The sequence below is a fragment of the Papilio polytes genome, unplaced genomic scaffold, assembly GCF_000836215.1.
Source record: "Papilio polytes unplaced genomic scaffold, Ppol_1.0 DF823935.1, whole genome shotgun sequence".
Taxonomy (NCBI): Eukaryota; Metazoa; Arthropoda; class Insecta; order Lepidoptera; family Papilionidae; genus Papilio; species Papilio polytes.
In genome coordinates, this window is record NW_013525269.1 from 825326 (window position 1) to 843535 (window position 18210).

Consider the following 18210-nt stretch of genomic DNA (forward strand, 5'->3'; position numbering starts at 1 on the left):
GCCGCCCGTGCCGCCGCCGCCGCCGGAGTAGTCTCATACTTAACCAATAGCTTAAATATTTAATGTACCTGTCTAATGGTACAAATACAGTAGTTTTATATTATTCTCAGCAAAGGCCAAGTTCTCACTAATTAACTACAAGTGACTAAGTCTATCCTATCGTCGATTCGGTCTGAACAAATATTATTCGAGGCTAAAACCGTTTAGTGTGTAAACACCTTAACTGCTTCCATTTGTGCAATCCGATATTAATATTGACTAAGGTGGTTAAATTTTACACTGAAATCGCTTCTAAAGACTGTTTTAATAGTTTTCTTTATTGGACTTTTACATAAAATTACACAGGGATAAGAAAAAAAATTACAAGAAAGTATTTAAAAAATCATTAAGAGCTCGGCTCAAGTTTGTAAAATTTTATTGTCTTATATACATATTGACTAAATGTTATTTTTATACGCGTTGTATAGCGGTCTTAATAGAGAGTATCGTGTTTAGTATCACCACGTTTTTCTATGTAGATATACATATATTTACCATTGTTGTAATATTCTAATATTAAATCTATATTATAATTAAATCAGTCATATTTGAAAAATGTAAAGTTGGTTCCTGTCTTTTGTTATAAAAGTTGGAAATTGTATATAAAATATATAAGAAATACATATAGCATTTACATGACTTATTAAAGTTGCTTCATATCTCGATTAAAATGTCGCGGTGTTATTTAATATTAGAGCTATGAAACCGTCTTACTAATGTACAAATTCTTAATGTATATAAGTGTCTATTTATTAAGCTTTAGTCGTCCATTATTTAATTTAGAATTCGCGTACATTCCATTTATTTTTTCTTTAAATAATAACATGACCAAATAATTCTAACATAAACACTTCAACTTTCTACTAAATTTTCTTAATTTTCAAAGTCTTCGAAATATTAATAAACAACATCTGAAACAGGAAATACTTAATAATAAAGATTTTTCCAATTTCTGAACTTCAGTCCTAAAATGCCATTTATTTTAAAATTTACTTTAATATCGAGTTTTTAAAGTTTCATAGTTTCCATTAATACATTGTCATATAAAATACATGAATTAAATATAAATACATCTATTCTGAAATTTCTATTAGTATATCATTATTATATTAAGATATCAGAACATATTTATATATCGGAATATACACTATTATGTATAGAACTATTTTGTAATCAAAATTTATATAATGCGGCTTTCATAGAGCGGGAATTTTATCTGAAAATATATGAATAGGTATATTATTTTTATTTTAACATACATGTGAGTTATAAAATTTAAAAAAATGCACTATTTATATTTTGAAATCAATATAAATGCAAATATTTAATTAAATCTATATAACATTTAAAAATGTAAGCAGTCAAGAATATATCGACGGGTGACAGGCTATTTGTTTTAACTGCCATTTTACGCGATATTGACTCATATTCAGAATTTTAAATATGAAATAAATAATGAAGTATGCAGAATTATAGTAATTGTAATATAGAACCGGTCTGAAAATCTTTCAATTGAAATTATTTCCAGGATTTGCATTTTTTTTTTTCTAAAAATGAAGACTGGCTGTCCTGAATATTTAACCTAATGGCGCTTAAAACATAGACTTTCACCCAACGACATGATCTTTTGTTGATTTTTTTTTGCGAAAATGCGGAATTAATGTTTTATAATTGTTTAAGTTCATCAAAAAACCACTGAACACATTACCATATCAGCTTTAATTTATAAATAGACTCATTTTTAAGACTCGTATCGCTTAAGTTGTTGCTTGCTCAAAGGTGTAGTAAAAAATGTATACAGGGTGTTGTGATGTGTGTTCCTTATTATTGGGCTGATTATAAATTAATCGTCTGTTGTCGTTTGCAATGTGCTTGTGATGTAGGTGATTTAGTTATGGATTTAAATACATAGATAGGTGTTAGCACAGTGGAAAATGGACTTCCAAAAAATTAAAAAAAAAACTGTCGACTTATTTTTTTACTATTTTTTTATTGGTAAATTATGGTGTTATTGAAATATGTATAGGTAAATCCGATTTTAACCAATGAATAATAAAACAATGTGGTGGCATGTTGTGTTAAAACACAAGATTGACGTCTATTTTGATCAAAGGCGGTCTAAGAGTTAATAACCGCCTTACAAATGAACGCAGTATAAAGTTAAACTTGGGAATAAACTGAGTATAAGCCAATATTAGTATAAATTTTGCTTGTACTCTTTGTAAGTGTTTAACTAAACAGTGTCTAAATATAACTTAGGGTACAATGTGTTTTGTTGAAACTTAACATCGATCTATGTATTTAAATATATTTGGCACCGAATGTAGACGTGAGTAAATCATAATGTAAATACTATATTCACTTTGTAAAACGTAATTTTACAATGGTGCCATTTTTGTTACCATTTTACTCTATAGTGTAAATTGCAAATAGGCACTAGTTATTTTTAGATATATTTACCTAGAAAAAGTACTTAATGTATTAGAGGATGTTATATTAACATATTCCTGTTTTTCAATAGTTTAAGTAGATGATGTATTTTTTTATGTAAATTGTGTAATTGTAATAATTGAGATTATTGTGTGAGTTGTGTACATAACAGAACAATTTCTATAGTTTTATTTTTTTAAAATTTTTAGTACAGTTTTTTTTTCTAAATTAAATGTTACCCATTTTGTGTTGATATTAGTTATTTCGTTTGAAAACCAATTTCCTCAATTTGTAATTTTTTTCATTTAAAAAGTACATCCTGTTTTACTTTGAACTCGTGTAAAATTTTTCTTTCTATTTTTTTCAATTACAGTAGCTTTGATTTTTTAATAACAAAAAAATATGGTCACACATTTTTTTCATGCAAATTTAATGCAACATTTTTGAAAACTTTGTACCTTTGTGAATGGAGGATATGAGAATATTAGAAAAGTCTGGTTTCATTGTAGTTATGTAGTATTTTTCATATAACCGTGAATTTCCACTACCAAAAAAAAGTATGATTTTGTAGAAGGGATATTTTTTAGAATAGTTATTCGGCAGTGTGAATCCGCGGTTTGTTTCTTACCCTTGTACACAAATTTACAGGAATTTGTCCTAGAATGAACTTGACTATACATTTTTTTTTAAATAATTAGTTGATAGTATAAATTGTTATAATAAAATCTATAAATTTATAAACATTTTTTTTCTTCCATATACTTTAATATAGACTATATTTCTGTGTAAAATATATGAAATGCTTTTAATGTACATTGTTTAGTAAACTGAGATTATAAAAGGTGATACACCGATTTCAGTTAGATGATGCTTTAGTAAGAAATTATGGTATTTTTTTTGAGTTTTTGCATGTGTGAACGTGGCTTTATCATTACTGTTTAACATGGTCTGTGTACATCCCTGATTTTTTATACATTTGCTACTGTTTAGCTGTTATGTTTCACGAGAAACATGGTGTTTTTATTTTGTATGTTGCCAGTATTTTATTTGATATAATTGTGTATATTCCAACAGCTAAATGATAGCTTGCGCGCAGCTGTGTATATCGTGACCTTTGGGGCTAGACTACTTTTAAAGCGACTTAAAAAAAAAAACAAAATCTAACATTCAAATTCGGAATGGGCGGTTTAATCCAATCACATTCACTTTAATCGCTGGGAGTTCGCTTGGCAATGGTGGCGGGTTAACTTTGCAGTTCGGATTGATTTAAAAAAAATCCTAATTTGAACCAACCAATCTGAGCTGTGAATGTAAATAAAGAACGCGTGGCGGTGGTTAACTTTTTAAATTTGTGAATGGCCAGTAGTTTTATTATTTTTTATGTTTAAAAAATGTATTTTTTTTTGTTAATGGCCAGTAGCTTCGGTCTGTATATTAAAAAAAAAAACAAAGCCCCCGCCTTGCGTGAGTAATTCCAGCCTCATTGGGAACGACGACACACGGCTGCGCGCTCACACGTCGCTCGTATTGCAGGTGGTCGAGCCAGCGCTGGGGAACGGGCACGCGGGCAAGTGACGCCCCGCCCCGCACTCCCCCCGCCGCCGTAGCGCTACGTGTGTCGCCGTTCCTCCACAACAACTTACGGACCTCACTAGTGTAGTGTAATCTATTTTTTTTCCTCACATTTTTTTCTTTCCTTCGTCAAACGGACGGTTTTGGCTCGCTTGTTATGTCCATAGAGGTATTATAGATTATATCGAAATTAAGATGCTTGCTTAAAAGTATGAGAGAATGGATATAGTCAATATTTTGTGTATTATTAGATTATGATAGTATATTCGATCTGTAACATCTCTATGGGTGGTTAGTGCACCCTTACGGAGGCTTTGGGTTCTCTGTTGTGTCATATCAGGGTTTGACTGAGCGTGGCTAGGAGAGGGGGGACTTATATCAACGTTTAAGCAATATTTATTACTAATTAATATAGAAACTAATTTATAAGTGATTTAAAATCGAAGCATGTTTTTTCTAGCTATTTTTATGCTAATAAATCACTTCGATTTTATAATCTTCGTTCCCCTCTCTAAATCAATACGATCCTAGTCAAGCTTATAGTTTTGAATTATGTGTTTTTTTTTCACAAATAGTAAAGGCTGTGTCACAATGTAAAGATTCTAAAAAAACAATTATTTGACCCCCAATGGCTTCATAAACCATGCTTTTGTAAACCACTAACATTTTTTCTTTTTACATTTTAAAAATATAGACGTCAAGAAATAAGATTAAACCGATTTGATAATATTTAAATGTCATAATAATGGAACATTTTGTAAATATACGTTCGAAATTTATTGCTAATCAATGTAAATAAAAAAATAAAAAAAATCAAATTTGGCTTGAAATGTATTGGGCATTTATATCAAATGTTACACATTTAGACCTTAATGATTAATTTACTATCTTCAACCGTTGAATATGGTAATTCAAATTATATAGCACGTATCCTGACAATAAAATGTAAAAAAAATCAAATATACGCCCTTTATAATTAGTGAAAAAAAATCCTTATGGATATGAAGGTTTCACCTTTTTTTTTAAATTACAGTATGTATTAGCAGACTTATTTGTGAATTTATAACAAAATCTTCAAAATATATACTCGAAATACCAAATTTTACGTTAAACAGTACAAATTTAGTTATAGACTTGTAATTTCAATGCCGTTATTTCATGTGATATATAAATATTCTAAATATATAAAGGCTTTTGACCATTCATGTAACATAACCTATAATATAATAGATATTCAGAAACAAAGCTAAAAAAAATATAAAAAAACTTGTTTCTACGAAATGTTTGATAGTGTGGGTGGAATAGCTTTTTTCTATGTCTTATATACAGTAACTAAACCGTTTACATACTTGCCTAGCACCAAATTTTATACTAATTAGCTTGCAGACTGATTACATTGTTAACACGATATCCCTTTATTCATAAGTAAGTTTTATTTAGCACCAACAATAAACCGACTTAAAAATAAGTTTATGTATAAATTGTTAATATTCTTAAGGTAAATATCGAGCCAAAATCGTACCGTACGGAATAAACTAGCAACATTTTAAAAATGTTTTGGTATTTAATTTAGTCACTGACTGGCAACACTAAAGTGCTTAAGCTATGACTATATTATATCAAGCGTAACATACTAATCTGTGGAAAAGTCAATTTTTTGACGAAAACAAATTATATCGCTAAGAATATGAACTGTATTAGTTAGAGATTTTGTTTAGAATACAAATAGGAGTTTTGTAGGTTAAATATTGATTTATGGTCTATCAATTCTTAGAGTATCATGGGCGATTAAAAAAAATATGTTTAAAAAAATAAAAAAATTGCTCTTCGATTCTCTATTTTGATGGCCACTCGCATTTGTATGGATTATGTTATCTGTGGTTTTTGGGCGCGTTAGGATAATAGTATGTTTCAGAAATCCTTTCGCGCCAAAAGTGTATAAACGAAATGATTGTATTTTTAATCTGTAGTTATACTTTTTTTTTAGTAGCTTCAATATAATTTTTAATTAAAAAAATAGTTAATTTCAGTGACAATTCTGACTACAAATGGCAATTTGTAACTAATTTATTGATAAAAAAAATTGGTTTTGTCATTGTTTGTGTCAGTTTGAAGATATTTATTTAATAATGAACGCTAAGTAATAATGAATTTTAACACACGTGATTTAGATTTTTTTGTCGATAGTGTTCTAATTTTTTTTTTTAATTCTAATCATACATAAGTGTTAACGGGACTACACCTTAGTATTGTTTATTACAATTTGTCGGGAAAAAATTCTAACTTAGTGACCGATTCTTATGATTCATGACGACTAGTTAGGTGTTTAAAAAAATAATAAAAAAAATAGCAGTAAAAAATGTTAAGTGATCGATGAACAAATTTAATGTGTAATTTGATGGATGGCGAAATTGTAAGAATCAAAAATATTCTCTGTGGTGAAAAAAATGCGTAGTTTTTTCTTTTTAAGTTTTTTTTTAAATAGGTTGTCCGGTAGGAGTTCGTTACTTTTTGTTATTTAGGTTAGGTTAAGATTGTATATATTTTGTAAAAAGATTTAAAACATTAGCTAAATTCCTCATGTTTTTTAAAACTTCCTTTATAATCTTTTTTAACGGATAACTTTAAAAGGTGGCAGAAAAAGTGGTTTTTTGCCGTCATTTTTCAGAACGTAGTCAGTGTAACAGAACGGTGTATGTCGGCCAAGTTTCTTAATTCAATTGTGATATGTGAATTCAATGTCAGGTGTAAAAAGGTTGTATGTCAAAAATATATTTCTAAAAAAAAAATTTTTTTACCGGTTTTAAGCGATTTTTTGTTTCAAAACATTGGATTTAGTAGGTCTTTTTTGCTTTCGATATAAAAATTCACATATTTTTAGTAACATTCACATTTTTTAAAATTTACTTGCCCACCCTATACTTTTCCTTGTTCTACACGATTTTATATGTTGATAATCAACATTTAATATTTGTTACAACTTTTGCATAAAAATTACAATAATCTAAATTAAAATAGTAATTAACGAATTAATATGCATTTATCGCGAGTATTATAAAAAATATATTTTACAAGTTTCTATATATGCATCGAAGTCATATTCTTCAATACCGAATTTATATATTTGCTTATCTTTTAAAAAAATGTCTTGTATGTAGAATTAAAAATATTTAAAACCCTTTTAATTGAAATTACAATATTAAAATAAGATAACGAAATGGCAACCTTAAAACCTAGATTTTAGTCTATTAGTTAGACTATTTTTTATATTATTTTTATAGCGACTAGCTATCTCTCGCGACTTTGTCCACGTGAAACTAAAAATTGTAAAAAACATAGCCTGTCATTCAGCGATAACGTAGCTTTTTAATAGTGAAAGAATGTTTGATATCAGTCCATTAGTTTGTAACTTATTTCAATACATACAAAAATTCAAGTCTTTCCTCTTTATAATATGGACTTACAGAAATTCACTGCGTGGTTATATTGTTTTTTTTTTCTACATGCAAGATATGAGTTTGGATTAGTATGTAAAAGTGTTCTGACTTGAGAGTAAATAATTCGAGATGAAAATGACTAGTATAGGAATATAAACGAGCTTTGCAGGCTTCGTCTAGAGTAGGAGGTTTGTTATGTAATCCTGAATGCATATAAGAAAACTGTCCCCATTTTAAAATTTACCCCGTTATATACACTTATCGAGTTACTGCCACTTTGAATACCCAAAGCTGAATTGGTTGGAGAAAATTAGTCGGTTACTACCGAAGCCATCTCTAGCTAAGCTATTTCTACTGAAGCCATTTAAAAACAGACCTTTCGGTCATGGTAGACCTTTCAAGATTTTTCACTAAATATGCGCTGAAGGCTGGCTTTAGGAACTCTGAAGGCTAAATTGAATCAATGTGGCAGTTACGAGATCAATTTTCTATACGGGAATTTGATGAGTCTTGTCCTATTTTCGAAAAGTTAGGCTTGATAAGGTTTCTAAGTGACCAAATTACCATACGTACGAATATGGTATCCCTATATATTTTATTAAAATTTAAAGTGAATTTATCTAAAATTTTTCTGTTAACTACTTAAAACATTAAAGTTAGCTTTTTATGTTAGTTTTACTTAAATACACCGCAAGTTGTTACAACTTAGTTTCGGTGGAGTGTGATTAATTTTTTGTCTATACAATTAAGTAGGAAATTTTTAAATCTTATTCAGGTTGTCTTCGCACTGAGTTTCGACAATTTATAGTAACAATGTTTTATAATTTACGTTAAAACTATTTAAGACGTAGAAAAGATATGGTTTTTTCAGTTCCAAATATGAAAGTGATCGCATATGTAAAGTAAGGCCTAATGTTGTATATTTAATTATCGACCACATAGTCTTGACAAATATCTACTGGAAATTATTAAGAAATATATATTAGGTATGAAGAAATCATTTAAAGTTATGAAGTTACGGAGTGTTGGGACGGCTTTACTGACAAACTTTATGTCTGCTCGCAATTCTCAATCAACAGAGCCCACCGAGCTGTTATAAAGTTTGAATAGTATAATACATAGTGTGCTCAAGCCTTGCGTATATCGGATGCCCGCCAGCCAGCCTTGGCCCGTTTGCGAAGAAATTCCCAAAGATATTCGTTCTGAATTTATTTTTCTAGAAAATCAGCGGGGAGAATGTTGACTTGTTGTAAATATAGTTTGTAATGAAATAAAAGCATTCTTTCTGATGTTTGTGTTTTAATTGAAATCTATTTTAATTTACTCAAAAATATTACGAACTTTGATCATTTCAACTGCAAAATTATAATTGTGAGAACTGTGAGTCTGTGACGAGGAATTACTTGATTTTAGAACCAAAATATTTAAAAGTTCGTGTACTTTTTATGGCAACACCATTATGGCGCTAGTGTCGCTATCAGAATGAAATGTTAAGGGAATTAAAACATAAGTTAAACTTTAAAAAACGTAAATATATTTCAAACAAAACATCGACTTCTAAATAGGAATGTAATTGAAACACCACTATAAACGTAACAAAAATAAATTATTAAATAATTATTTGGCCTCCTGTTTATACATTCTTACTAAATTTACACAGAATTAAAATATGGAATATGTTCTTACAAGATTTTGTGCAGTTTTTACAAATACTAATAAGATAGATTTTATACTTTTTATACAATACGAATAAAAATATTGGGTAATATAATTGTCATGTTGAAATTAATAAACAAAAATCCTTGCAGACCTTATAGTAAATTATGCTAAGATGTAAAAACGTCAAATTTACGTGGACAAAACTATTATCAAAAAAATAAATCTCTTACAACTCTCTTGTACAAATAAAACAATTACTTTAAAAAAATAGGTTTTTGTTTTGTTTTTATTGATTTTTTTTTAATAAAATTCAGTCAAATTAAATATTTGCGTGAAATATTATGGAAAGAGCAGTTTTAATTTTTCCAAATATGTTTTTGTAACAGGAAAAAGCAATAATAACTAAAGTATAAAAAAATAAAGATTTTTGTATATGTAAGTAAATAAGCAATCGTTATAATTGGTAGTCACCGGCATATCGCAAATTCATCCTATTTGTAATTTGCCTATGTTGCGCTACGGTTTTAGTTATTTTTTGGCGGCGGATGAATTGTAGCGAAACTTTAAATCTAAACGTATCGTAAATGATAAATATTTACAAAGTGTCGAATTTAGGATGAAATCAATGTGCTAGACAAATTACAAACGGGCGGGATTAGAAATTTACCGGTGACATACAAATATCAGAATCCGTACATAATATTTCAGGCAAGGTGTCGTTTCCTAACTTAACTTCAGTAACTTAATCGTCGGTTGTAAAAATATCCTTATTTCTTCTTTTTCATTTGCTTAGCTTTCTTCTTTTCCTCTCGTTTTATTTCTTTGTCTTTTATTGATTTATACAGCTTGTAGCCGAAGAATACTGTAATAAAAAAAAACATTTATTTAGTTATTATTAGAAATTTAAATATTAATTTTACCGGCGAAGTTAATTCGTGATGAATATTAATGAATAGAATTTAGTTTTTTAAAAAAAAAAAATCAAAATTGAAATTAGTAATTCTTAACCGTTGCAACAATGAACTATCACCATTTTTTACGCTATAAGTATTAAAATATTTTTTCTGTAAACACAATAGATATATGTAAATAAAAGTCTGAAATGTCTGTCGTTACTCAACATAAAATTAATTATGCATTACAAAGTGTTTATAATATAAAGGCTGAAATTTTCACAATCACAAAGTCAAAATTATTTACTAGCAACTACCGCTTCATTAAACATTTTAGAAAAATAGATCCTTGATGCTTAAAGATTTACCCCTTTGTATAATTCTAATACGTACTAGATACAAATTAAACCTACTTACAATACAAACATCATGAAAAAAATTAATCCTACTTTCGACTGCAGATTGTATTTTTTTTTATAATATAAGGTGGCAAACGAGCTAAGGCCACCTGAATCCACCGAAATGGAAAGCGACCGCTGCCCATAAACATCCGCAATTGCAGATGCGTTGCCTACCCTTAATGACGGAGGAGGAGACGCACATATAGAGGGCATTTCTCCTTCTCATGCGTCTCCTCAACCGTCATATCCGCTTTTCCTCCCCATCCTTTCCTCTTAAGAAAAGGGTGGAAAGGGAATAAAATTAGGTATGCTGTTATGTCAAGAAATAGACGCCAGTACAATGAATACAATTTGTGTGGTATGTTCTACAGTTACTTTACACCATTATAACTTTAGCAATCTATACTATCTATACTATTATAATAAAGCGTAAACACTCACTTCATTGTTGCTTATGCTGTTAGCAATTACAGCATGTTTTTGAATACTTTTTTTTTCAACATAAAGCCCTACACTCACGTCATGCTTTAGGCTATATATTTTCACGCCATTAAACTTACGGGGTACATATTTTGGATAAAAACCCTAATGTGGGAAAGAGACCATAAGTAGCTGCCAACATCTAGGTAGCAAGGTTGTCAGTATGTCATGTAATTTTGACATTTGCAATTGATAATTTGACACATGTAAACAATAAAATGATTTTTTCACAATTTCATGCCGATGAAGTCGCATGGGAACAGCTAGTATTTAATAAAATAGACATACCAATAAGTATTAATAAAAACAACGCGGCAAGCCCGTACAATACCACTTGTACATAAATAGCGCGACTGATCGCCGCATCCACTCCGCTCAGATCAAACGGAGTATTATCCAATTTCATCTTCATTTTTGTTGCTAACGCTTCTTTCAATTGATCCGCGAACAAAACTTTCTCATCTTCAGCCATTTCGTTATATTGTTTCATAACACCTTGTAATTTCTCTCTTATTTCCTCGGATTCCTCGTCCTCTGGAGTCATTGCTATGATATTTTGGAGTAATCCTAACACGTCCATATTCTGTAGAGACTCCGACAGCTTGTTAGTGATTGCTTTACCGATCTGAGAGCCTATACCTCCTGGTTGTTCCGCCATTTTCTTTGATGAAAAAAATTAAATTTAAATGTTGCTTTTATTTTAATTTTAGAGTAAAAAAGTAATGCAATTATGCTATAAGTAGATACTAGAGTTGACTCAGTGACTAATGTATAAATATTACTAGCTTCGGACCCGACTCCGTCCGCGTGAAATTAAAAGAAAAGTGAGTCCTCTACTACTATACTAATTTCATTGAAATCCGTTCAGCCGCTAAGACTACAAACTCTAACAAACATCCATCTATCTAAACTTTCGCATTTATAATATTAGTATGAGGTATGATATACTGAGTTAAGAAAATAAATGTTATAATTTTGTAACAATAAAAATATTTATTATAGCAATGAAAATTGATAGAGAAGAGACTTGATGATAATTTACTCGTTTTTACCCTAAATTATTTCAATGTATCTTTGATATTTAGATTTTGTAGTTAGTAACATTAGTAAAGTAGGTAGTTAATCCAAATTATTAGATAAGATTGCGTTTTAACAAACAGGTGAATAAGATAATAATCAGAACTAAAGGAAATTAATTGATAACACTGATTGGAGGGACAGAATACGTATTATTAATAAAAAAAAATATTAACTTAAAAAAAAATCACTACAAAAAAATATGAACGCGTTTTGAGTTTTTAAGATATGTGATTTCGATTCCATCATACTTCATACTAATATTATAAATGCAAAAGTTTAGACGGATGGATGTTTGTTAGAATTTGTAGCCTAAACAACTGGCCGGATTTCGATGAAATTTGGTATAGATGTAGAGGACAGTCTGGAAGAATACATAGGCTACTCATTTCGTTTTTTTTAATTCCACGCGGACGGAGTCGCGGGCGAAAGCTAGTAGATCTTTGTCTCAAAAAGATGGAATTAAGAAATTTTAAAAATATCCATTCACACTTTAGATTAGAACCTTTAGCATATTATTTAGACACTGCACTTAATTTAAAACTATTAATAAAAAAAGCACTTTAATATTTTTTTTTCACTAATTAATAATTAGAATATATCAACTCACCACGTTACTTAGCGAGCACCTTTAGATAAACTGTTTCGTTTAGCGAAGGACACTGATTTATCACCACTATGCAACAATATCGCGGTCGATTTCATTACGTATACATGTCAATTGATAAACTTGCTATCAAATACGATTTTTATACAATTCATGTGATAAAAGCTGAATATCATGTTTTTAACAACACAAAAATAATTGACTTAAACATACAGATATAATATAATACATTAAATATATGTAACGCAAAAAAAAACTATCGTTAGAAAAATACGTAATGAAAAATAGATTTTTTTAGTGAGAAATTCTATTCAAATGACAAGTTCTGTAGTAACCTAAACACGCATCCTAAAAACAATCAGTTTTTTCTTTTTTATCTTAAATAGCAATAGGAATTGTAGTTTCTTTCAACACACGTAATTGGGGAATGATTAACAATTATCAACAAAAATTGTTTACGCGGCTGCAGGCTACGTGTCCTCAACGATTTAAGTCGTTATCAATGTTATGTAAGCTACATTTAACTTTGATAACATAAATCGAACTTAACCTATTTAATTTTAAGATAAATTTTTAAAACTTTACAATTTTATATATGGCATTACTTAAACTACAAATAAACAAAGTAGAATTGAACGATATATCTGATTTATATTCAAATATAAATCAAGCAATAAGTTTACCGAAAGCTTAAGAATGACGTCACAATTTCATGTACCATGTAGTATGTAAAAAACATACAATATTAACAATTATTTCAAAAGTAAATTAACGCCAGCGTAAAATGTGTTCGGTAGAGTGCGAGAACGTTCCCGTGTTCCTGATGTATGGCAAGAGGTCATCGTGGGGTTTTACTCGGTACAAGCCCGACATAACCACTCTAGTGCCCACAAGGATGACATGCGAAGGCATTTCTCCACGTTTAAAAAAGGTCAGATGTGCTGTTAGCTCTATTCATTGGTTCCACCTTATACTCATCTACAAATCGAATAATAATAAAAGTGATTGATTTTTTTAAATTCCCCATTGCTAATGTGTAGTTAACCGCCTGTTAGTTATAAAGACGAACATCGATAATCACGTTTAGAGCGGGCGCACACTTTTGACTAAACTATCCCACAACTGGTTACGATTGTCGATTGTTTTACAGCCTTCAACTGTTTAGTTGCACAACTAAAAAAGTTTGCGCACATATAAGATAATAGGTGTCAGCGCGACTAAACAAATGTGCGATTAGTCAAAGATGTGCGCGTTATATCTGCTACACTTACATAGTACAGCGAAGATGATAAGAACAAACATGATCCCGAGGTATGTTCCACTGCCGTAGCCTCCGAAGAGTTGGGGCACGTTCCCTGATAGCATAGCTCTTAGGTTCTCTTTCATTTCTTCTTCCATCTCCGATTGTTCAAGCATCTCTAGCAACTCTTTTGTTGATGGAGTTTTATCACCATCGACTGTTTTTAACATTTCCTCCAATTTGCTAAGGCTATCCATATCCACGTCCATGATTGCTTACGTTAACTAATAAAAAAGAATAAAAAAATATAAAAAGCAATATACAACTACTGTAGAACCGCGATAACATAAAGCTCGGTAACTTAAAAACCTCTATAACTTCAAAAAATAATATGTTCCCTTCCTACCAAAGCCCAAAACCTCTATAACAGACCCTTGATAACTTAAAACCTCAATAACTTAATATATTTTGTCTTTCCATTAGACTTTAACTTATCTTGTTCTACTGTATAAAAAAACTAAGTTCATTTATCGAACTTAGGGTAGAAAGAAAAAAATAATTTTAAAATTAATTTGTTTGAAAATACAGTTGAGAGAAGAACCTTATAAACGATTTATTTACCATATTTAAATCACAATAAAAGATATACAATGTAAAGTATTTCCATCAAAACATTGATGTTCGAAACTTCTCTTTATGTACACTAATAAACGGACAACAATATATAGGAACATAATCACGTTTATAAACAAAAAGACTTATTTAAAAATCGTTAATTATTAAATTAAACACATTAAAAGCACTTTAAAAAGATATATAATACTTACTGTAAAATAAACCAATGTTCAATCTCAAAATATTATTCACGAAAACCAATCGATATCGTACACACGTTACATAACACGAATGCAGGCGGACACACCGGGAGCCACTTCGCTCTTATCCATTATCTTTGGCCCATAATAAAATAAATAATACGTGTCGATACACGTGGAACAACGATGTGCGTGCCGTGTGGTACAAGTTATAAGCTATTAATCTAAGAATTTTTTACTAATAAATACTTAATCATACGAAAATTATAAATACGAAAGTTTAGGCGGATGGATGTTTGTTAGAGTTTATATAGCCTTAACGGCTAAACGGATCTGGATGAAATTTGGCATATGTAGAACATAATCAGGAAGAACACATATGCTACAAGCTTTTGTTTTTTTATTTACACGCGGACGGAGTCGCGCGCGAAAGCTAGTTATGACACAAACTGTAAAGAAACTTGAGGTTTTAAATTAATTACAAGATCCTTATGTATGAACTTTCCAAAAAACCAGACCTACTCATGCCAAAATAAAGATTAGAATACACTTGGAGGGGGTAAGCAGCAGTGGGTTTAGGTTTCTATGAATTCTGTTACTATGAGATTTTTATAAAAACTTGTTAAATTTCTTAATAAATTTTGCTAAAAATATAAAACAGATATAAAAAATACTTCAAATAAAATCATAATAATGATAGTTTCCCCCTAAACATAGCCTAAATTTTTTTTATAAGAGAAAGAGGCAAACGAGCGGTGAGAACACAGAGGTGGTCAACGTTGCACATGGACATCCACAACACCAGAAGAACTACAGATGCATTACTGGCCTTCAAGGAAATTGTAGGCTCACTTCTTAAAGAACCCTAAGTAGTATTGGCTGACTACGCCTAGGTGTATTGCAAACACTGTCTGCTCACTCATCTTTATAATAATTATGCATACATTGTGCATACAGGGGTGATGAGAAGTTAAGGACTCAAGCCTTAAATAATTGTTTTACCATTTAAAAATCTCAATAATTAGAACTGTAAGCTATATATTAGATGCCTCATTCTACATCGCTCACACTTCTAACTTGTACCATAAACAATAATTATATTGTCTTTTTACAGCTGTGTATACATGTCATATTTTATAAATTGCACATTTTGATTATTATATTAGTTGATAGAAATGTAAAATTTCAGTTAAAATATTACTAGACACAGATTCACAAACATACCTAAACATGTGGCTTGTGTATTGTTTATTTTTAACCTGAAAATTCACTATATAACCTTGAAGGCTATATATTATCTCTATTCCCTATTAGTAGCTTCACAGATAATAAGAAATTAAATACAAATATTTTGGCAATAGAAATTAACAATGTCTTCTGTTATTTGTTTGTTGTAAGTGAGTTTAGCAAAAACAAAACAACAATTTATTTTTAATTATATTTATTACCTTTAGAACATTACATTACATTCATAATAGTATTATAAAGAGGAAAGATTTGTATTTTTGTATATATTGGAATAACTTAACAACTGGACTGATTTCAAAAATTCTTTCACCATTAAAAAGTTTCATTATCACTGAGTAATATAGGCTATATCTTTTTAACTATTTCAAAATTTCACGTAGACGAAGTCGCGAGCAACAGCTAGTCATAATATAATTTCAACATGTTGATGTCTTATCCACTATTTAGTGGATAAATAAATTTACAGATTATATAAAGATATTAAAGCAAGATGTATGTATAAATTGTCAAAACGGTGATAGTTCAGTGGGTAGACATTAAAAATGAGTCGAATGTTTTAATCAATAAAAGAAACATTAAAAATTTTCTTCACTGTTATTTAAGTGAAAATATTGCTACAGATTATCGATAATGTTCCGAATTACATTTAGAAATAAATAATGAGATAATACAAGTAATTTTTTACCTGTTAAGCTGGTTACCACTATTCCTGGTATGATAAATACGGAGTTTGAGAATGCATGTTCCAATGGCCCGTCTTGGCCCCCACTTAGATCCACCATAGTTAATATTTAGTTTTAAATAGAGAATACTGTAACGGTTCTAAATAATATAAATAATCAGATCATTAAGTTGAGATACATTATTTGTTTTCTTTTTAGAAAAGCGGCAAACAATGTTATCTTTCAATAACAAAACGAACTGTCATTTTTCTGTCAAGTGTCAAAATCAATATTTCATTTTTATTGTCGACGTTAGTAAAATGGTATTGCCATGTGAAAATATTTAAATATATTTGAACTATTCGCTGTTACTAAGCTAAAAAAATAGTAAAGACAATATATGAACTGACTTGTAAGTAATCGCACCATCTTATTCAGTTGCTTGTTAGTTTACGAATCTTTAAACATATGGGTGTCGACTCTTTTCTTTTTTTTATTATTACTCTGTCCTTATCCCTCTTACATAGGATCAGCGCAGGTGTACTCCAGGATCGATTTAGTTCTCTTTGTCATATTTTTCGAAAAGAACTCTATTTGATGTGAGTTAATTATGAGTAACGGGTGTAAATAAAATATCGAGCTATAAACACTAATTTTATTTATCCAAATACACAATTATGTATATCTTTTGGCCTTATGAGTAACATTAGTGTACACAATACCTTAAACACATTTCCACTAATGAGACAGCAATACAACATTTTATTACGAGCAATAATATACACATTTTATTTTTTTTCCTTAATAATTAAAAGAGTAAAGGTGATATTCCACTGCTGCGATACTTCAGTGAAGACATTTTGTTTTCTTTGTTTTTTCATACAGAATGAGAGAGAAAACAATATGTCTCATCACATCAGTCGAAATATACCGGAATAGTTATCAATATAAAAAGTTCATGGAATGTGATGACCCTAAGCTTCAATGCCATTCCTATACAATTTGTAAAGTCTTGTTGAATTTCATTTTATATACAAATATATGAGTTTTCATGATTTGGTATTATTCATATATCAGTCGTTTTTGAATAAATTCACGATGTGTAATTTTTATTTGAAGTCCCTCAACTTGGAAAGAATTATCACAGAATAATCTGAGGCGATCTTCAAACACGTATTTTTTTTAAATCTGTCCGAAAGATGTTTTTACACTTTTATTTTCTTATTATGTTTATAATAATTTTTGGATACTTAAAGGCACTTTAGAATGACATTGAGCATAAATTTCAAAAATATATAACCAATATAATCTTATAGTAAAAATATTAGTAATGTTTCGTCACATTACCAGTTATGATATCGAGATTCTTATATAAGCTAAAATAAGGATATATAAAAGTTTTTTTTTAGTTAGATATACTATATTAATATTATCTACTATCACGGATTCAGCAAATACCTTTTGTAACCAACAACATGGCAACACACACTTTTAAAAAATACGTCATCGTTTTAGTTCACACAATGCTTAAAATTATTCTTTTTTATTATTAATCCATAATATTTTACCGAAAAATATTGCATTCATTTATACTAAATTGTGTGAACTAAGTCGAGGATTGTTATTGTCTAGACTTTTGCCTATATTTTA

The 18210-nt window shown here is 29.5% G+C and overlaps 2 protein-coding genes across 2 annotated transcripts in view; one reads left to right on the plus strand and one right to left on the minus strand.

Annotated features, from left to right (window-relative positions):
* LOC106101794 (cyclin-T1) overlaps positions 1-4129 on the plus strand; it is a 12561-nt gene extending 8432 nt beyond the window's left edge. Inside the window, exon 7 of the mRNA XM_013281130.1 lies at positions 4003-4129. Coding sequence (XP_013136584.1) covers positions 4003-4129 — 127 coding nt within the window. The remainder of the gene's footprint in view (positions 1-4002) is intronic.
* Positions 4130-9505: 5376 nt separating this feature from the next.
* Positions 9506-12750, minus strand: LOC106101880. The gene is made up of 3 exons (XM_013281234.1): positions 12599-12750; positions 11200-11572; positions 9506-9999 (listed from the first exon to the last, which is right to left on the minus strand). Exons 2-3 carry the CDS (start codon positions 11567-11569, stop codon positions 9905-9907), a joined length of 465 nt encoding a protein of 154 aa, XP_013136688.1. The 5' UTR covers positions 11570-11572; positions 12599-12750; the 3' UTR covers positions 9506-9904.
* Between the last annotated feature and the right edge of the window lie 5460 nt (positions 12751-18210).